Here is a 21,388-nt window from a genome sequence, read left to right as displayed (position 1 = left end):
GTGTTGGCGAGACAACCTAACTTAATATTATTTATGCCATTCTATTACCTTACTACGTTCTACGTTTTGCTAGTCTCTTCTATCACTTCTATTTGTGAGGAAGGTGAGAATGTTTATTTTTATTTTCTTTTGAAATTTTTTAATAAAAAATTAAATCGCATTAATACAAAATTTTTCATTAACAAAATCTAATTAAAGAAATTAAGAAAATTCACGTTCAATTAATTGAATTGAAACTGATTAAATTGTGATATATAGGAAGGATTTGTTAATAGTATTTCTTCTTGGATGAGAGGAAATTAATTTGCTAGTGCAAAAGCATATATATATAAAACTTAGCTTCTATTTATATAATTACTCCAACATTTTTATCCATATAATATAGCAGGATGGACATTCTAAAGGCAGTGATATTGCAGAAACGTAAAGAATTAGAAGACAGTCATGTTTTGGTATGTTACATGTTATATTTTATGATTTTATGCAATTTAATGATTATAATTGTATGACGTGATAGCGCGCCAATATTATAGCAAAATATTTTTTTTATAGGACAATAATAGAAAATATTTTAAAAGGAGTCACTTAATATCAAAGCAACAGGAAGTGCATGAAATTGATAAAGGAAATAATGAAACTGCTCCATCAAATGATAGCCGACAGTCAGAGGAATCAGTAACAGACAGTAGTTCCGAACATTTGCTATCTAGACAAGAAGTAATTAGACGGTTACGTGAACGAGGAGAACCTATATTATTATTTGGTGAATCTGAGATAGAAGCATTTAAGAGATTAAGGAAATGTGAAATTCTGGAGCCAGAAGTGAATAAGGTAAAGCATATTTCTTTATATATATATATATATATATATATATATATATATATATATATAAAATTTCTATTAATTAAAGTCTTCTCAAAGAATACATTTTCATTATAATAATTCATTAATAGGGCTTCAGAAATGATTTTCAAGAAGCAATGGAACAAGTGGATCAAGCATATCTCAATGAGATTTTGACATCTTCTAAATCTCAAAGTCTTGATGGAAAAGGAGATGTAAATGTACCTGATGAAGGTGTTACTTATGAAGATATAGAAAAAATGTCCACTAAATTAAATAAGGGAGACAAGGACTTTGATATGAGCGTAATTACCCTATTTGTACAATATCTTGTCCAGATGTGGGGCATTCAATTAAACAGTAGATCAACCGCCGAAAAGATGAGCACAAAGGGGAAAATGAATAGTGCAACATATGCTCAAACAAGGGAATATTTAAAGCCACTTTTACGAAAGTTAAAAAATAAATCTCTTCCAGAAGATATAACTGACAGTTTAACAGAAATTGTTAAACACTTACTAGAACGTAATTATATATTGGTATGTATCTGCTTATATATGTGTATGTTGTAATATATAATGCATCAGTCAATGGTGCAAATATAATAATATAGCAAGTAAGCCCTTGTACAACAATAATATGATTATCTTATAATGTATAAAACACAAACTATTTTTACTTCAGGCTAGCGACGCCTATTTACAAATGGCTATAGGTAATTCTCCATGGCCCATTGGTGTAACTATGGTTGGTATTCATGCGCGTACTGGTAGAGAGAAGATCTTCTCAAAAAATGTCGCTCATGTTATGAACGATGAAACTCAAAGGAAGTATATTCAAGCACTCAAGAGACTGATGACCAAATGTCAAGAATATTATCCTACAGACCCTTCACGTTGTGTAGAATATTCAAAAAATTAAGTTTTTTTTTAATTTTTTATGTGTAAAATAAAAAGGCATTGTAAATTTACATGTTTGTAGATATAACTATATTATTATTATTTTATTATTATGAACATCTAGATTAATATAGGTTAATATAGATTAGTATAGAAACATTTTTTAAGAGATAAATCTATTAGTTTGTAATTTTTGAGTAGTTAATGGAATGATATGTTGTATATATATATATATTAAATTTACATATTTTTTGTGATAAATAAACCACTGATTTTTGTAAAAAATGAAATTATATTTACATAAAAATAAAACTTTGAAAATTATGATACATTCTCATGACACTATCATACTATTATTATAGTCTACAAAGCTGCTAAATAAAATATTTAAGTACAAAGAAATGGCTTGATCAAAAGATGAGAAGTTATATTGTTTATTTACTAACTCTAAAAAATATCCCAAAATATTAACTATTGAAGAGCACTATTTACTTAATTGAGAAGCTAATTCATTTGTTTTATTTACAGCAGCCTGAACAGCATTCATCATAGATCCCCTGCATTGAATTAAATCATAATTATTTAAAAATTACATGATTAAATAAAATAATTTATAAAGTACCTGACTCCTCCTTCTTCCATAGCATGAACACCAGCAATAGAAGTACCTCCAGGCGAACAGACTTCATCCTTTAACTGACCAGGATGTCGTCCAGTCTCTAGTACCATTTTTCCAGCACCTACCAGCACTTGTGCTGCAAATTTAGTTGCTATTGGCCTTGGCACACCCATCCTCACACCTCCATCTGCCAATGATTCTATAATGAGGTATGCCTAAATACAAATTAAAAATTGTACATAATACAAATTGTTTCTATGCATCTCTAATTCAGCAATACTACAATAACTTACAAATGCTGGACCACAACCTGATAGACTACCAATGGCATTTATAGTATTTTCTGGAACACTTTGGCTTATACCAATATAGGAAAATAATGTATCTACTAGTTCTAAATCTTTCGGCTCAGCATTTTTACTGCAATAAACTAAAAATTACATTTGTATTAACACAAATTAATCTGCATTTGATACACCTATTTTCTGACATACCTGTAATTCCCTCTCCAACCATCATGGGTGTATTTGGCATAGATCTAATTATCCTTGGTGAAGTTACAACAGCTGATAGTTTCTAGAAAAAAATTTTATATATTAATTGTTATAAAGATTGAAATAATATTACACATGTTATATAAAATATTTTGCTTACAGCATGCAAAATTTCAAGAGATACTCCAGCGAGCACTGAAATAAATAGCTTGTTCTCAAACTTCTCAGCTTTTTTTTCTACAATAGTGTTAAGCGCATCGTCAAGCATATGCGGTTTTACTGTCAAAAATATGATATTACAGTTGTTTGCAACTTCGTTATTTTTCAATGTTGGATGCGCACCTAATTCCCTCCAAAAGCTGTGCGTTCTGTCCGTACGACCGGAAACCCAAACGTTATCTGGATTCAATATACCTGTTGAAGCATATATGTATTATTGTTTTTGTAAATTTGTTTATCCTAATCTCTCATTTATCTTGACAGAGAGGGAGAAGAAAGTACAATTACCTTTGTGAATTAATCCAGCGCCTATAGCACTAGCCATATTTCCGCCTCCAATAAATCCAACTTTAATCGATTTTAAATACTGTTCCATCGTAAAATTATTTGTATAAATTATCAAATATATTAAATTAATAACTTAATGCTGAAACAATAAATGATTCCACTAAACGCCACGCGATCGCATATACATGTATAATTATATATATAAGATCACACACGCTACGAATTAATCTAGACCATGAATTATATGATATAGATAGTTATAACGTAATATTGATAAGTCGGCTTTTTAAATTGATGATCTTTGCGATGTGCTTTCAAACGACAACGTAATGACATTTTTGGCGATTGAAAATCAATGCAACAAATTAAGCATTAGAAAAAAGAAATAAATATCACATATTACAAATTCATGACAAAATCACATATTACAATTATACACAATTATATGAATTCTTCAACTAATTTAAATTATAAGAATACATTAAGAATTTTTTACAACATGGATTTCATATTTTAACGTAAATTAAATTGTTTACAAAATTCGCATACAAAGATACTGCTAAAGATTGTAATTTAAGCGCATATTTTACATATGTATTTAATTTAATGAATATTTATGTAACAAACGTCCCGACTGATTTCTTAATTTCATTTATTTTACATGGAAAACATGTTCGTACATGTTCATTCTTCAAAAAGGTACATACATGTTAAACTCGCATTATATAATTTCAGACATAACAGGCCATTCACAACTGCACTACAGCAAGTACAATTGATGTTCTCAAATAATAAGAAGAAAAAATGCATTGCATTCTCCAACTTCTTTTAAATTATACAATAGAATCTTTTTTTCTTTCAGCCTCTTATCTTTCAGAAGAAAACTTTTTAATTAGACTGTACTGAAAAAAGACAAAGATACTCGACTTCGCTATCTTTTTCGGAGGAACTCGCCTTATATATATGTATAAAGCTCAATGTGTATAAAATAGTGTATATTGATGTACACACTATTGTAGTGTATATTGATGTATAATACCTAGAATTAGCTATAATATGTGTCATATGTATGTGTGTGTGTACATACATGTAATAAATGACAGAAGTCTGCGGAAACACAATTAATTTTTCTTTTAACGATGGGTAATTGCATCAGGAGCATGTTAAGGAGGCTGAAAAGGAATCGCGGCATGGAAAAGTACGCATTATTTATGACATAAAGACACATGCGTATGCTGCTGTGAGCGTGACATCTTGTTTACATTTTTTTCTCTCATAATTGCAGGACCATTATTTTGCTTATTGTTGGATTAGATAATGCTGGAAAGTCTTTGATATTGAATCATATTAGCGGCGGTAAATTTTAAAAAAATATAAAATAGATGATCTCTTAATTGCTATATATTGTCAATCTTTTACATAATGTATATCTTTTTTACAGATCCAGACCGAAACGTACTGCCTACAATGGGATTTCGAACGATATCTTTAAAACATAATTCATATTCAGTGAAAATATATGATCTTGGTGGCAGTTCTCAGATTAGAGCATTGTGGCCTAAATATTATAATGATGTAAGCAACATGTGTACATTTGACAAACGGGTGATAATGGAATCATATATATAAATGTTGTGATGATTATTAATAATTAATCAATTGCTTATCAATTGCTATATCCATCAATGGTAAAAGAAATTTTAATACATTACATCTGTGCATTCTTATTTGACATCTTTTAGATACATGGTCTAATATATGTGGTGGATGCTAGTGATATTTCTCGTCTTGCAGAAAATAAAGTCGTGTTTAATGAATTAATAACACATGAGCATATTTCAACGAAACCATTATTATTGTAAGAAATCTGAATTTGTCGTTACTCTTTCACCTGTGCACATTTGTTTCATATTCACTTTTGATATATACTTATAATTATTTATTTTTTATATACTTACTTATTCCTTAATCTTGAAAAAAACAGCTTATATCATTTATATGCATATATGATTAAGAATGTTGATTGATGAATGTTGTTGAAAGATGAGTGGTATTCAGTTTCAATCAAATTCTTATAATGTATGCGTAGACTTGCAAACAAACAAGATTTGAATGGAGCTATTGACGAGCTAGATCTGGTTGAAAATTTAGATGTGGAGCATGCAGCCAATGCCATGAAATGTCCGACAAGAGTAGAAACATGTTCTTGTATTTATGATAAGGAACAATCAAAGAATAATACTATGGGCATAAAGAATGGATATAAGTAAGTTTATAATCATAGAAAACAAAGTTTATATATATACATAAAATAAGGATTTTACGATATGTACTTCTCTATTTTGATGATCAGAACTTATCTCATGCAGATGGCTGTTGGATACCATAGTAAAGAATTATGCTGCTTTGAATAATAGAACCAAGCAATCAGAAAGTTGTCAACATAAAAGTCTTCTAGAATCCCAATCTATTGCATCAAATACACCATCAAGAATTTCTATACACTCAAATCCCTTTAAACCCATTAAAGATCTTTTGGCAACAAAGGTATAAATTTTATATTAATTCATATAATCATCCTTTATCTATTTTCTTCATCTTAGAAATATATTTCAATATATAATATTATCTTTTTCTTTATTTACCATTAATGTATCACTTTCTACAATTTCAGGATGAAGTTTTAATAAATGAAACGTGCAATGGTATGTATTATATAATAAGAAAATAAATGTCAAAAAGCTATACATACTCATTTTTAGATTTATGTAAAAATAATGTTTTAGGTACAAGTGAAAGGAAAAACTTTATAAAAGCTTTTGTGCGAAGAAATAAGACTGCTCCTCTTCCAATTGAACAATCTATTGAATGCGAAAGTCTCTCGCGAAATCTTACGCCTAATGTGGAAACTCTCGCTGGAGAGAAAAGCACACAAACTACAACTACAATATTAGATCCATTAAATTTAAATATTGATTATAGTCCAAGCTATACTAGTACAAATCTAGTCCGTCCATATACAGCACCGGAGAGATCACAACGATTATTAAATAAAATGATAATTAATATTCCTGGGCAAGTGCTTCAATGACAGATCTGTAGATTTTATATTCAGTTCAAAAGGGACCACACACACACATGTGCGCGCGCTGCAGGTACACTACAACGTCATAATCATAGTCACAGTTACATTCATAAGAATATGAGAATTACATTACTATAAAAAGCATTACATAATAGCTTTTAGGTAAGTAATATTTCCAACATTACTATTTTTATGGTATCGCCTAATTACACATTAACATCTTTTGTATAAAATAATTTATACTATTAGGTTATCATTTTTGAATTTGGAGAATACGAAAGTTTTATGCAAATATTATGTGTAATAATTTATATATTACTAATATAAAATATAATTTTTTATAAACTTATAATATGTGTAATATAGTAATAATAATGTATATATTATCACAAAAAATGTTTATGAAAAAATGTTGATGAGAATATTACTTTTATATTGTATTGTAATCTTTTTTTATTGTGATTAAACAAGCAATTAAAAAAATAATTGTTGCATATATAATCATGGTATTAAAATAAAAATCAGAAATCCATAAAGAAGAAAGTAGCATTATTTCTTTGGAATCATTTTATATTATTACAATAATTGTGTATTTTATCTATTAATTTATTCTGTAAATTTGTATACAAGTTTGTGTATAGAAAGATATAAATATATATGTATATATACGATACAAAGCACACATTGAAGTATCCGCTAAAGCTAGTGCATAAAGATGCTGAAAATTGCTTTAATACTCCGGTAACATTATTTCGAAAGTTGCAATCACAAAACGGACTCATGTGGCATATAACAGTAGCTATTCTTAGCACACATTTATCACAATACACAATGTAAGAGACATTGCACAATTTCATTTTGCCCAACATCTTGTACATCTTATATTTTTGAGCATTCAATCACTTTATAATATTATTTAAATAAGATGTTTACATTGCAAAATGTATGTCTGTGGTAAATTGCAAACATCTTATTGTACAATAAGGAACAATGAGAACGCGATTCTCAAAAATTATATATATATATAAAATTTATTATATATATTATATATAAAAAATTATATATAATATATATATACTGCACATTATATATATGTATATATTAAAAAAATGTCATGCACGTTATATACGCATACATATTTTAATTTTTAACTATAGTTATCAAACAATTGCAAGTAGATATAAGGCATATAAATTCGATTATTCTTACTATGAAAGACTTTGTATCACGTTTCGCAAATTTCGTTACCGTTTCTCCTGCGAATACAGCAATTTCTGCTAATATTAATTGATCCTTTTGCTTTTTAAATTCTTATCTATTATATTCATTAAACTAGCGACACAACATTGCAACACTGCTAGCAATTTCAGTGTTTGCAAGCAAGATAATACATCTTGATTAGTCTAATCACAATGCAATTTATCTTTTTAACATTTTTGTAACATTTGAATATTCGTTGTAATTACTAGTAAATTACAACTATTTTATCTTAAGAAAATTATAAATTTTATTTTATTTTATCTTAGGAAAATTATAAATTCATATATTTTTTATATCAGGAAAATAGTTATGCATTGTGAAGATGAATATTGAAGATTATTTTGCCAATGATAGGCTATTACTTATTGCAGAGATCATACATACTGTTATAAAGCTTAATATAAAATATATAAGCTTAATATAATTTTATTATATATGTATATATATATAATAAAAAAAATAAAATTGTCTTATACCATATATACATATATATGATTAAAGTGATCATACATTGTATAACGAAATATTCTATTTATGTTTATATATAACATCGATACTATTACAATAAAAAGTATGAAATATCTACTGTAAATTTTTCGAATGTTTCACATTAAGAATTATTGACGAAAAATATTGATTAAAAATAGCTGTGTATCATATATATTTTAATGTACTTGATGAAATTTTTATTTGTACTTATTTATTATATATGTGAATATATGAAAGAATAGATTAAATATGACACTATTTTAGAAGCAAGTTTGTTTAGAATCGAAATAAATTCTTGTATATATATGTGTATGTATATATATGTATGATTATACAACTCTGTTCTTCAGAGATATAAACCTTGTATAAAATATATCTCAAATATGTTAGCATAGAAATAATGCATGGAATCTGCTTTTACTGATGCATTGTCATATTGTTAAGTATGTTTGACTTGAAGTTTATGGCAAAATGTTGGTATATGAATGTCAACAGAGTTAGTAAATCATAACAAATGCCATTATATATATATAATGGCACTATATATACATATATGTATGATACAATATATATAAAGTAAATGTATGTATATATATGTATATCTCTTCATTATATTTTATATATTTTGTCTATTATAAAAATGCATATAAATGCAATTCATTCTAAATACGTATTTCAAAAAACCAGTTGTTTTTAATGTAAAAATATAATAATGTTTTTTAAATATATACTAATAAAAAATAAAAATATAAAAAAAATTTATTATACATGTGGCAGTAATTGTATTTATCTGTTACACAAGAAAGGAACATAATACACAAAAAAAAAAATGCGATCAATGATGTAATATGAAAAAAAGAAGAGAATTAAAGAAAAGAAACAAAAAAAGAATGTATTATTCTGACATATAAAAATTTATCACTGGCACAAATACAAGCACATGAATTTTTTTATATAGCTTCTTATATGATTGACTATACAACTCCATTCATTGGAGATGTAAATTTTACCAAGCGTGTCAGCATAGAAGTGATGCACGGAATCTGTTTTTGTTGATGCATAGTTGGATTATCAGGCGTGTTTGATTCAAAATCTATGGCAACACGCTGGCATACAAATGTTAACAAAGTTAACAAATCGTATCGAATGCCATTTTCGCGTAATTCCATGCACAAGGCTTGTATAAACCATGATCCGCGGCTAGTGTTTCTCCAGGAATAGTAACCTATTAATTTTAAAAATTGTCCTTGAATCATTAGAGATATTTAAGATATTAAATTATAATTTGAGATATTTAAGACTGGTATTTAATCAGTAATTACAATAGAGGCCTCAAATTTGATTGATTTGTAGTATATATAATAGAAGGAAAATAAAAAAAAGTGTGATAAATAAATGTAAATAGTTCTTTAGTAATCTAATACTCGTCTATAGATAACAATATAATACCTGGTATGGTTGAATAGGCAATCATAAAGTCAGCTTGAGAAGGAATACGATATGTCGCGGTTGGTAATCCATCTGTTTCCGTTCGTTCCTTAAAAACTATGCCCGGATCTAGTCTGTCACCCTGACAAGCTTGAATGAAAAATAGTTTAGGTTTTCCAGCGAGAGTTGGACATCTATCGGCAGTGAAGTGATGCCAGAGAGACTCTGCTTTATATGAAGTGTCATGAGCGTAGAGTTGACCGAGTTCGCCGTGAGTTAATACGGCTATTATCAAGCAATCATGTTCAGAATGATCCATGTCTGCAACTGCAAAAACAATAATTTATAATTATTTTATAGAATATTTTTATCATATTGTTAATCAATTTGTATTTGTCATATTGTGTTTTTATACATCTTTTGAGATTTTCTTCATTTTAATAAACATTCTTTAGATAAGAGTTTTTTATAAATAAAATATCTAGTGTGTAAATAAACATGCAAATGAACAAGTATGACTCACCTCTTTCTAACTGTTTTGCTATGTCTCTATGAGCAGAGTTATGGAGATCATTTACTTCAAATCCAAGATTTTTTAGTGTATTAATAAGATTATCGCAGTCTACATTTGTACCAGAGCGAGATTTGAGATGCGAGATAGTGAAAAATTCATGATTAAAGATTAAAGCTATACCCCGTTTAGGATGATTCATTTTATAATGCGTAGCATAACGTTCGGTTGGTGATGTTTGTAATGATGCAGCAGGAGTTATATTGTTTCTGCAAAAACAATTTTAATGTGTTTATAATTTTTTGGATTAGATATAAACTATATACTTTGTGGAATTATATCCTAAATGGTTTATATATAGTGTCCACTATGATTCAATCTTAAATTTTGCAGTGTATTTTTATTAATTTTAGTTGTATATTTTATTAAGTATATAAAATTATTATTAATAATATTTCATCAATTTCAATAAAATTTTGTATATAATTTGTAAATTAATATAATTCTTAGAATTAATATTTCAATAAGATAAAATATATCTATAATTTCAAAATTTGTAATGTCATTATTAAAATTTTTTTACAGTACTAATAAAATCTTACAAATAAGTCATTACTTGATTAAATATACTAATATATTGATATAATTTTATGATTATATTGTATATTTATTGTATATTATTATAATTGGTTTATATAGTCTTGAAAAGCCAGCGCAAATTTCTGAGAATAATTTTCTAATTCCTTATAAACTCTTATAAAAATTTTGGTAAGTATGTGTAATAAATTACAGTTTATCAATTTTATTGCCACTTAGAGATATGATAGGGGAAGCTGTTCTGAGTAATTCTCCCGCAAAAATTAAGTTGAGAACAACATTGGTTTAGAAAATATAATAAAGTCAAGTTTAAAAATTTTAATGTTTTTTTCTCTGTCTTATAATTATATTATTAGGAATAAAAAGGAAAAGACAGTATGACAATTTATGTATACTGTATTAAACTGGTTCATCTTTTTAGAAGTTTCTATTTATTTAAAATTTAACTACATAAGATAATCATAGATATTTTGTCAACATATTATGTATATTTCCCAAAATTTTTCATATAATTTATGCTATTAAAATATTTTGAAGCACTAAATATTGTAATTATAAAAAATCATGCTTTAAATTACTTGGAAGCACATATAGTACTAAATAGAATATATCCTTGGTTCAATACAATTGAGTTTTGATTTCAGAGGCATCCAACATATTATTGATTTTATTGATTATCTTATCAACCATATTGGCTAAATTATATCTTGTCTCTCAGTGATCTTTATCACTATAGTGGTAATCTTTGTTTTAACAATATACATTTTTTCCACATAATTCCCACAATACTATCGATATTGATCGTTATATTAAACATATCACATCGCATTAAATATTAAAAGATTGTAAAATTATAGAAAGAAAAACTAAACATGCTCACACACAGAAACGTAATACGACGTAATTATTGACAATATGCGAGCATCTCTATTACGACAGTTTATAATATAGTAAACAAAATTTGATGCAGATTCGTCTCATACCTGCTGATTCCTAATGATCCGAATGCATCGCCAACATCGTCGCTGTCTCGTTGTTGTCCCTCGCCATTATTGATATTATTGGGCTCGGTAGAACACATGGCGTTGCGTCTTGTGTTCGATTACAGGGGAAAAAAACTTTGTTGCGCAGTTTTGTAGCCGTTGTGTTCGCAAATGAACTCGAAAATAACTTTACGCAGCAGCGTAAAAGCACGTTTGTAGAGGAAAACGCGCGATAATATTTGTTGATAACTGACTGTATGATTCACAATACAGTCAGCCTCATATGACGCCGTAAAGGTACCTATACATGGCAGCATCAAGCATCGAGCGTCTGCGCAGAAAACCATTACCAGTACTATTGCGCAGGTTTCTGAATAAATTAGATTCGAATTTCTACGACGAATAACAAACATGTAAATTACACGAGATAGAAAGAATTAGACATTCTAATATATAATACTTATTAAAATTAATATTTATTAACATTATACATATTACTATTATTGGTAGATTAAATATATTATAGAACATTACTACACCAATGCATCATGTTTTAAAATCTAATCAAACATTAAAGAATTAATTTTCATGATAGGATCTCGGGAACATTAACGATCAAAGTCAATTGCAATATTCTGGATATTTTCGAACGTATTGATAAGTTCCATATCCAACCTAATGATTTCAAATATGATTTATTTTCAAGAAATGTAAAAGACTTATTAGATACCTTAAATATCACAGAATATTGTCAATCATTTGAATGTATAGATCCATTTGAGGTATTAAATGATGATAAAGTGTATATATACATATATACATCATCTATTTAGAACTTTTATTCTTAAGAAATGTGTACGTTCTATATTAAAAATAATATCAAACTTTCTCTTTTTAAATATATAAATTATTTATTAATAGTCTGATAAAAAATCTTATTTTCAAGTATAGTCATATAATGAATAAATTTCTATATATTGTATATATGTATACAGCTATTTTTAGTATAAATCTCCATATATGTATATATGTATATATGGAGAAAGAGAGACCACAAAACTTATTTACGTTAAAGATGTATACATAACTTGTCTTGCATTCATATTGCCGGCACTTTGTGCATATAGCACGGAACAGAACCACAAATCGTGGACATAGCATGTTACCCTTTGAGAAGTTTCATGGACATGGCCATGTAGTTCAATGTCCACGTTTTTTTTGTGGACATAGAGGCGCTTCAAATACGGGTTGCACCTAAATCGGGGGCATGGCCGCTCTCAGGTTTTTCTAAAATAGATTTTAATTTTATCTGATTATTGTTTATTTAAAAACGAAAGATTATTGTTTATTTAAAAACGAAATCAAGATTAAATTGGAGAACATGTCTATGCTTGCAGAACGTCGACAAAAGCCAAAATGGAGCCTTAATCCACGAGGAAAGTGGTGGTCCGAAGGTGTGTGAGCATTTAAAAATATTCCTAAAATTTCAGAATGAAAATATTCTCGACTTATTTGCATGCTATGATTTTTTGCATGTTGAATATTACATGTGTTTATTTACATGTTTACATATATTATATACGAATGTTTAATCTTGATTCACATCTCTTTGCGTTATTATTGAAACAGATTCGAATAAGTTTGGTCAGAGAATGTTAGAAAAAATGGGTTGGACAAAAGGAAAAGGACTTGGTATCAACGAGCAAGGCATTACAGAATATGTTAATGTTCCACATAAGAATGATACAGCAGGTAATTAAAAAAAAAAAAATATATATATATATTTTTTTTTTATATAAAAACTATTTCATTGATATTATGGTTAATTAAAATTTTATTCTTTTCTTAAGGTATAGGATATGACAAGAATGTAGATGTATGGGTGGAACATCAGGAGAAATTTAACAATTTGTTGAAACAACTTCATGAGAATGGAAATCAAAACACTACTCAGAAATTAGAAAGAGAAGATGATAGTTTAAGTGGACAATCAATGGAGCTTAAGTCTAAACAAAGTCGTGCTCGTATGCAGTAAGCATTTAGATCATTATTATATTGTAACTTCTCTACAAATATAAGCATATTATGATAATTTTATACTTATAAAAATATAAATTTGTTTACAGTTACAAGAAATTTACACAAGGCAAAGACATAAATAAGTATAAACCTAAGGACTTAGCAAATATACTTGGCCAAAAAGAATTAACGAATAAAATTCAAGTAAAGACAGAAAAAGATGATGATAGTTATGAAACAAAATCTATTAGCATCGAAAAAAGTAATAATGGAATTGTCACAATTAATAGTGGTAACATGACTGATTATTTTGGGCATAAGCCAAACTATGACAAAAACTTTTCACGTAATATGATTGATAATCAAGCAACTAATTCTGAAAGTGAAAACGAGCAATATGCTGGTTTTGGATTTGTATCAAAAACAGAGAATATATTGTCCAATGAAGTATCAAAAGATTTTAACGAGAAGAATAATTATGCTTTTGATAATCCTTGTTTGGGATTGAATAGTCCTACAAAAGTTATGTTATCTAATGCTGATAGTACTTGCAAAAAGTCTGCAAAAAAGAGGAAAAAGGAACATGAAAATGATATTTTGCATGCCACTAAAGCGGATAAACACAATGCCCGAAAGAAATTAAAAACTGAAATTATTAATGGAGACTGTAAAGATGGTTTGATAAATCCAGCTCTTAATTTAGATATAAATCCTGAGGAGGAGTGTAATGGTAGAGAATTCGAAGTATCCAGAGCACAATTTGGTCTAGAGAATTGTGCTCTGGATTTGACAGATGAAAAAAGCGACAAGAAATGTGTAACATTTAATGATCATATTACATTATATGAGTATAATGTAGATTCCAACAAAAAAAAAAAAGGAAAAGCCACATTGGATAAATTTGAAGTTGAAAATAAGAAACACAAAAAAAAGCGGAAACAGGAAAACATAACACCTGAGTCAAATGGGTTTATTAATGAGGCATTAGACATAGAAACAGTCTGTGAGGAAATTAATGATAATCAATTGAATGAACATAAAAGTAAAAAAATTAAGAGAAGGAAGATATGTAAAATATCTAATCTAGAAACGATACAAGAGTCACCAGAAGGAGAAAAAGAAATAATTGAGATTAATGTAGAATCAGAAGATGCATTGGATACCAGTATTGTTAAAAATGAGGAAACAGATATTATAGATAAAAAGTTAAAAAAAAAGAAAAAAAAGAAGACTAAAGTTGAAAACATTATTGTAGTTAATACAAACGAGGAATTAGATGAAACCAAAGAGATAATTGAAGGTAAAAAAACTAAGAGACGTAAAAGTAAAGAAGAAGAAATTGTAAGTTCTAAGAAATATAAGAAAGAAAAGAAAAAAAATAAGGAAAGTTATAAGATTGAAAAATGTGCTATTCAAGTTGAAATAAGCAATGATGAACAAAATATTGAGATATTAGATCAGACAAATTTAAAGCAGCATCAAAATTATTCGATCATGGATGAAAACAAGGATACAACAGAAATAGAAGTAATGCCAGTTGTTGAAATTAAAAATGGAAAAGAAGAAATGGCATCCATAGAAGATAAACAAAAAAAGAAAAACAAAAAGAGTATTTATAATGAAGATTGTTTCAAGAATGAATGTGATACAAAGAAGGAAATTTCTGACAAAGAAAATATTGGCAAAGAGCAAGATTCAGATTTCAAAAAATTAGAAAAAAAAAATAAAAAACACAAGAAATCAAGAGAAAAAAATGTATCTGATATTGACGATTCTATCGACTCTAATCTAGAAATTGTGAATGCAAACACTATCACGCAGGAAAAAATAGAAAATGTAGAGTCCACTCGTACATCTTTAAAGAAAAGTAGTATAGTCGATTCTGTCGAAAATATAATGCATAGTCCATGGAGTGCAAAAGCAAGGATGTCTAAAAAGATGTTAACACTTTTTCAAAATAATGAACTTTTAGATTTTCCTGGTTCTAATATTCGTGATATAAAAGGATATGGTGTAGATATTGAATGCCAATTATAGAGTTTATAGAATTTGTACAATAATTTTGACAATGAGACTTTCGATGATAGATATTACTTGCTAATAAGGATTATGTGTTTTTTGTTTTGATACAACATATATACATACATACATATATATATATATATATATATATATATATATATATATATATATATATATATAAATTTAATTATAAATGTAATTTTTTTAAAAAAGTATGTATTTAAGTAGTATAATTTTAATATTGTATGTGTATGATATATATTTTTGTATCAATTTAGATAATAGAAAATTATTTCTACATATATAATTAATTATATTATTTAATGTGGGGGAGTGTACTTAACATACTTAACCAATAACATATTTAAATAATATACAGTGTACAAGATTTATATTAAAAGAATAATTTTATTAATCAATTTTTAATTTGCAATTGTAACTTTGCATAATATATCACTGTACAAACTGATTAGAATTATTTTTGTGTTATTATTTTAATGTATTATATCTTGTTCTATATTATCATATATATGACTGACATCTTCTAAATTTAAAATTTTGTCACGAATTTGAGATACAGCTTTCAATTCCAAATCACTTAATTCTATTATATTGTGTGGTATGTAATTTTCTTCTACTGAAAGCACGCTGTATTCAAGACTTTCTAATAGACTTCGAATTTTATTTAAGAGTTTTGGTTCACATTTAAACTATAACAAAAAAATATATTAGTGTGAATATATTAAAATTGTAATTTTCATATTAGAAAATACTTTTTTACAGTTTTATTAAAATATTTAAATATTTGATGCAAGTACAAATAAAGTTTATATATATATATGTATATATATAAACTTCATTATTTAAATATTTTAAAAATGAGTTACATACGTATACATGCATACATATAATATACCTGGAAATATTTAACATCATTTTCTTCCAATTCTTCTACATCTTCTGCACCAATATTAATGGCATCCTCCATGGCATGTTCCAAATTACCTTTCTTTTCAACTATGATATTACCAACATGAGTAAACATACTCTTCATAGAATCTTCTGCGACTTTCCCACTATCAATTGAAATAATAATGAATATAAATGATATGTTTAGAAATGTTATATTAATCTATTTAGCATTAAAATTTATATTAGTTTTTATATTAAATATATAGACTAAGAATGTGTATATACACATACAAAATAAGATTAATAAAATAAATTTTTTCTTATTCTAAAATAAAAATATATACTATTTTAAAATATTTTGAATATATGAATTATATATAAAAAATGTATATAATAATTATCATACCAAGTTTTTTTTAGTTTTGTATGAAGTAACGTCGTAAATGCTTTTACATTATCTGTTGTATAACGTACAAGTACGACATAACCACTTGGACCACGAATTTCTATTATACCTGTTCGATTCTTGTTTTTGCGTGCTTCCATTTTCTCAAGGAAAGTATTTATTGATGCAACAGGCATATTTGCTTTTTTAGCTTGTTCAATGAGTTTTGCTAATTTTATATTATGACTAGGCCTTGTGATACCAGTCTCTAAAACACATAAATGGATTTTTGAAACTTACATAAATATTTAAGATATACCATACATGAAATATATTAGTTTTGCATCTAAATATATTACATAACATACGCAATAAGAATAATATATTTTTTTATCATATTTTTTATCAGATAACATTTATATATTAGAAGAATATTTTTATAGTCTCTTAATCATAAATAATATGTATATTTTATATGTTTTATATGTTGGAACTTATTATCAAGCACATATATATAACTATCATAATAAAAATACCTTGTATAGCAATCTGCATTTTTAGTTTGAGCTTATAGAACACCACCATTCTTTCGTGATCATTTTCTGCTTTTATATGTCTTATGTTCGCCCATTTGCTATGACCGGCGAATCTTTTATTACCTTTAGATAAAAAATAAATATATCTATTAAACAATAATTTATTCAATATTTCTGTCATTTTTAAGGAAGGTTATGTTACATTATAGTGGGTATTTAAAACCATTCTGTCAATATTCACGGGTCGAATCATGTCTAGATAGGAAACATACATTCCTGAATTGGATGTAACCACTCATCATATCGACTGGTACTTCGGGATTTTCACTAAGGTCCATATTCTGAATCCTCTTTTATTGATAAAAGTGCCTTTAAAAGTGGCTTATAAGCCTTCTGATTGGCTGTAAGCCACTTTTAGAGGCACTTTTATCGATAAAAGAGGATTCAGAATATGGACCTAAATGTGACCAATCAGAAAATTCTATGTAAAATTGAAATATAAATTAGTGTCACTCTCTAGATATTCGTGTATCATGACTGTTGGTTAAAAGAATTGGCAATGTTATCGATAAAAAAAGGTGAGAAAATTTATGTTCTATTAATTTTATATTTTATCTTATATTTTTTTTTATATTTTATCTTAATGGAGTCAGTTGTCAAATTATAAAATTGCCAACTCATCTCATAGTCATGAATATTTAAATACGATATATCCAACTCGAAAATGTGTAAACACCAGAAAGGAAGGCGCCATTTCTGTCGCCTTCTGATATATTCTATCTCTCAGGCAATTAACAATGAAATGGAAAGAAATATGTATAATGTTTTCATGATATTATTATAAGTTGATTTTACTCGAAGCATTTATAACTCTAGCGTTGACTTTAATTGACTCTCACAATCAGCTTAAAAAAAGAAACTCGAATCGTCAGTCAATAACAATTTCGATTAAGCCAAGTATTTTCATTCAAAAAAATTGAAATTAAATTGAAATATATAAGTATGTAAAAATATATTGTGATAATATATAATGTAAAAATATATTGTGATAATATATAATGCATTTAATATTGAAAACTATTAATATATATATCATATGATAGGATATGTATCATATGTCAAAATTCGATATATTACATAATGTCATATTGACACATCTACAGTATCTAAAGTAATTTTTAAAAAACCCGCGAAATGTAGCCTATTTCTCTTGACCACCTAAATGTTAGAAATAATTGTGAAATTTTTGATTTGCATTCTAGAAACGATATTAATTGCTACAAATAGAACACACAAGCGCAAGTACATATGACAGAGATCTTTCAAATTTCGACGCGCGTCGCGCTTACGTCTGAGCTTTTGAATCTCCCGCCCCCTCGCTCCCCCTCACGGATATTGACAGTTGATGCGCCGTCTATACATTTCATACGTCTATGCTTGAGTTAATCATTGCCGGTATGGCGCGAGAATCAGAAGCAACGGTGCGGTGGATTCCATCCACATAGGAGCCGTGTCAAAGGAACCAGCGAGTACAAAATTAACGCGATTAGGTCGACGGTGGACTCGCTCGGGGGTAAGTAAAAAGAATGGCATCGAATGAGTCGACTAAATTTAGAAGGCCGAGGGTGAAGGCGCTTAACGAACCGAGAGAGGGTCGATACTTAGCTAGCGCAATCTTCATCTTAACGTTCCACGTGATGCCCGCGATGCCGGGATTATTTCATCCTTGTTAGTCGAAAATTAAATAAAAACGGTGGAATGATTTTTAAGTATGTTACAAATAGAATGCACTCTTAAGAGATGTAATAGATTTTGGAAAGTTTTCAGTGTACTAACGTATCGCGTATATTGCGATTCTCGAGTATCGTTAAAGATGTCGGTCGATATCATATTTTTTTCTCGATATCTTGTAAAGAGATCTATGATCAGCTGTTCATTGTAACGATTATTGGAACGCATTTACATAAATATATACATATATTAAGGTATGCGAGTCTCCTTTATTCATGCTAATGATGTTAGTTTGACAATATTTACGATCTAACAATAAACATATCTGTCGATGAAAATTATCTATTAAATAATAATGAAGATTTTCATCGTACAAATTTGTCCCTGAAATCTATTTCATCAGAATTTTAGACCTCTTCCCTCTTCCCCTTTTGCCCTCATCGTCAACTGATGCGCCATCTATATGTTTTATAGGTCTATGTTTGATTTAATTACAACTGGTATGGCGCGGGAATCAGAAGTGAGAAGCAACGGCGGACTCCATCCATATACGAGCTGTGCCAAAGGAATCAGTGAGTACAAAATTAACGCGATTAGGCCGACAATGGACTCGCTTGGGGGTAAGTAACAGTTTGTTAATTATAAATGTCAATAGTTCACGGGAGCTCTATTTAGAGAAAATATTATATCGACCATTGCATTTTTAACGGCATAACACGATGTGATTGTTCATTGATTCTGAATGATGAATAATTAGACATTTTAATCGGCCCAAATTATAATAAAGAAAACACTGCATGTATAATAATTTCATGACGAATATCTTTCTATGCATATATTCGAATTATAATGATTTAATACCATTAGTAAATTGCGTAGCAGATTTGTGTAGATTTCCGTCATCATGAAGGATTTAATTAATAGTCAAGAGTGTATGCATATAATCCGATCAATCATTCTCCATCTTATCAGACCGTTAGTCATTCGAGATGGAGTACAAGTGCTCAACTCTGATTACAAGTCGAGCATTTGTTTTCGAGGACTTATCACTTAATGGAACAAAGCAACTGAATCGAAATAAATAATCATTCATTAATAATGCTTCCACAAATATACAATTATGACTATTTAAAATAAAAAAAAATTGCTAATAGAGTGAGTCAATGATTAATGATTTTTATCTTTAATTTCTTTTAATCAATGTGTTATATACGAATCTCTCGGTGTTGAAGAACCATCATTAAATATAATTGAAACCAAAAATATTTTGATTTTTACGAAGTTGGAGTAGACAAGAGAGATATAAAAAATCAAAAAAGGATTTTAAATAATCGATGATTATAATATGTTTTATATAATATGAATATAATAGGTTTTTTTAATATTTTTGGAATATTTTCTGTATAAGAAAAAAAATGATCGTCTTAAAAATTGCTCATCTTAATTCACTATTATTTCATTAAGTGATAAGTACTCACCATAATAAACCAAAAAGTGTTAGTAAACAAAAATCTAAAAATTAATAATTTTTGAATTATATAAGAAAAATTTTATTTTATTATAATGAATATTCAAAGCGTTCTAAGTCATTCAATATCTCGATACGTTTTCTTATTTAGATTCACGCACATTCAAAAATGTCAAGTTTTTGTTATTCTTCGATAAGAGTTTTAAATTTGATATTTCGATTCATCTAAGATATTAATTGAATTTGAATGTATTATATTTTATAATTAGCTCCGCAAAAATCTATCTAAATCTAATGAACGCGAAGAAACTATGCAATTTATATAGATAAATTTATCACGCGATCAAATCCTCTCATGAAATTTATTATTCAAATTTAAATATTATATGAGTTTTACAAGATATTTGAGATAATATTTGAGATAAGTGTTTTATAATAACATGCTTCATACAGAAATTTAGTTTTTAGACTTGTGTATATTAACACTTTCTTGTTCAATTTCGCTGCATATCATTTAATGAATACTATATATATTCAAAGTTTGAACTGTTATGAAACTGTTATGAAACTTTTGAAACATCTTTTATAGACAAAAATATT

At 27.6% G+C, this 21,388-nt stretch overlaps 6 protein-coding genes and 1 long non-coding RNA gene across 15 annotated transcripts in view; 4 read left to right on the top strand and 3 right to left on the bottom strand.

Moving 5' to 3' along the window:
• The first annotated feature begins 38 nt into the window (after positions 1-38).
• Prp18 (pre-mRNA processing factor 18) lies at positions 39-2,066 on the top strand. Its single transcript, XM_083081230.1, has 5 exons — positions 39-103; positions 386-452; positions 553-831; positions 954-1,382; positions 1,528-2,066. Exons 2-5 carry the CDS (start codon positions 390-392, stop codon positions 1,762-1,764), a joined length of 1,008 nt encoding a protein of 335 aa, XP_082937356.1. The 5' UTR covers positions 39-103; positions 386-389; the 3' UTR covers positions 1,765-2,066.
• Positions 1,810-4,321, bottom strand: P5cr (Pyrroline 5-carboyxlate reductase). Of its 2 annotated transcripts, XM_083081256.1 has the most exons (7): positions 4,070-4,321; positions 3,363-3,501; positions 3,016-3,269; positions 2,856-2,937; positions 2,655-2,791; positions 2,365-2,576; positions 1,810-2,299 (listed from the first exon to the last, which is right to left on the bottom strand). In XM_083081256.1, the coding sequence occupies exons 2-7, from the start codon at positions 3,448-3,450 to the stop codon at positions 2,227-2,229; spliced, it is 846 nt and encodes a 281-aa protein (XP_082937382.1). In that variant the 5' UTR covers positions 3,451-3,501; positions 4,070-4,321; the 3' UTR covers positions 1,810-2,226. The 2 variants fall into 2 exon arrangements, with proteins under 2 accessions (XP_082937382.1, XP_082937391.1); XM_083081265.1 differs by lacking the exon at positions 4,070-4,321 and having other exon boundaries at positions 3,363-3,588.
• On the top strand, positions 3,644-7,264 carry LOC145961224 (ADP-ribosylation factor-like protein 13B). The gene is made up of 8 exons (XM_083081222.1): positions 3,644-4,560; positions 4,648-4,718; positions 4,804-4,937; positions 5,105-5,220; positions 5,452-5,628; positions 5,732-5,909; positions 6,037-6,067; positions 6,149-7,264. Exons 1-8 carry the CDS (start codon positions 4,502-4,504, stop codon positions 6,451-6,453), a joined length of 1,071 nt encoding a protein of 356 aa, XP_082937348.1. The 5' UTR covers positions 3,644-4,501; the 3' UTR covers positions 6,454-7,264.
• A 1,798-nt stretch (positions 7,265-9,062) lies between these two features.
• On the bottom strand, positions 9,063-12,106 carry LOC145961241 (caspase-1). The gene is made up of 4 exons (XM_083081244.1): positions 11,716-12,106; positions 10,148-10,404; positions 9,646-9,951; positions 9,063-9,421 (listed from the first exon to the last, which is right to left on the bottom strand). Exons 1-4 carry the CDS (start codon positions 11,811-11,813, stop codon positions 9,171-9,173), a joined length of 912 nt encoding a protein of 303 aa, XP_082937370.1. The 5' UTR covers positions 11,814-12,106; the 3' UTR covers positions 9,063-9,170.
• Positions 12,107-12,910: 804 nt separating this feature from the next.
• On the top strand, positions 12,911-16,231 carry LOC145961213 (uncharacterized). Of its 2 annotated transcripts, XM_083081211.1 has the most exons (5): positions 12,911-12,996; positions 13,113-13,169; positions 13,345-13,467; positions 13,566-13,746; positions 13,842-16,231. In XM_083081211.1, exons 3-5 carry the CDS (start codon positions 13,368-13,370, stop codon positions 15,769-15,771), a joined length of 2,211 nt encoding a protein of 736 aa, XP_082937337.1. In that variant the 5' UTR covers positions 12,911-12,996; positions 13,113-13,169; positions 13,345-13,367; the 3' UTR covers positions 15,772-16,231. The 2 variants fall into 2 exon arrangements, with proteins under 2 accessions (XP_082937337.1, XP_082937327.1); XM_083081201.1 differs by having other exon boundaries at positions 12,937-13,169.
• LOC145961256 (translational activator of cytochrome c oxidase 1) lies at positions 16,145-17,876 on the bottom strand. Of its 2 annotated transcripts, XM_083081287.1 has the most exons (5): positions 17,792-17,876; positions 17,590-17,712; positions 17,075-17,321; positions 16,673-16,832; positions 16,145-16,466 (listed from the first exon to the last, which is right to left on the bottom strand). In XM_083081287.1, the coding sequence occupies exons 2-5, from the start codon at positions 17,636-17,638 to the stop codon at positions 16,251-16,253; spliced, it is 672 nt and encodes a 223-aa protein (XP_082937413.1). In that variant the 5' UTR covers positions 17,639-17,712; positions 17,792-17,876; the 3' UTR covers positions 16,145-16,250. The 2 variants fall into 2 exon arrangements, with proteins under 2 accessions (XP_082937413.1, XP_082937404.1); XM_083081278.1 differs by having other exon boundaries at positions 17,590-17,825.
• Positions 17,877-19,074: 1,198 nt separating this feature from the next.
• The window catches only part of LOC145961178 (uncharacterized), a 154,882-nt gene continuing 152,568 nt past the window's right edge, over positions 19,075-21,388 (top strand). For all 6 annotated transcript variants that reach the window (XR_014435581.1, XR_014435580.1, XR_014435578.1 and 3 more), the window contains exons 1-2: positions 19,075-19,162; positions 19,795-19,940. This is a non-coding gene — a long non-coding RNA (uncharacterized LOC145961178). The remainder of the gene's footprint in view (positions 19,163-19,794; positions 19,941-21,388) is intronic.

The sequence above is a fragment of the Camponotus vicinus genome, unplaced genomic scaffold (genome assembly GCF_025532165.1).
Source record: "Camponotus vicinus isolate PSW18456_S1 unplaced genomic scaffold, iyCamVici1.0 SCAF_1, whole genome shotgun sequence".
Classification (NCBI taxonomy): domain Eukaryota; kingdom Metazoa; phylum Arthropoda; class Insecta; order Hymenoptera; family Formicidae; genus Camponotus; species Camponotus vicinus.
This window is presented reverse-complemented; position numbering and strand designations above follow the sequence as displayed.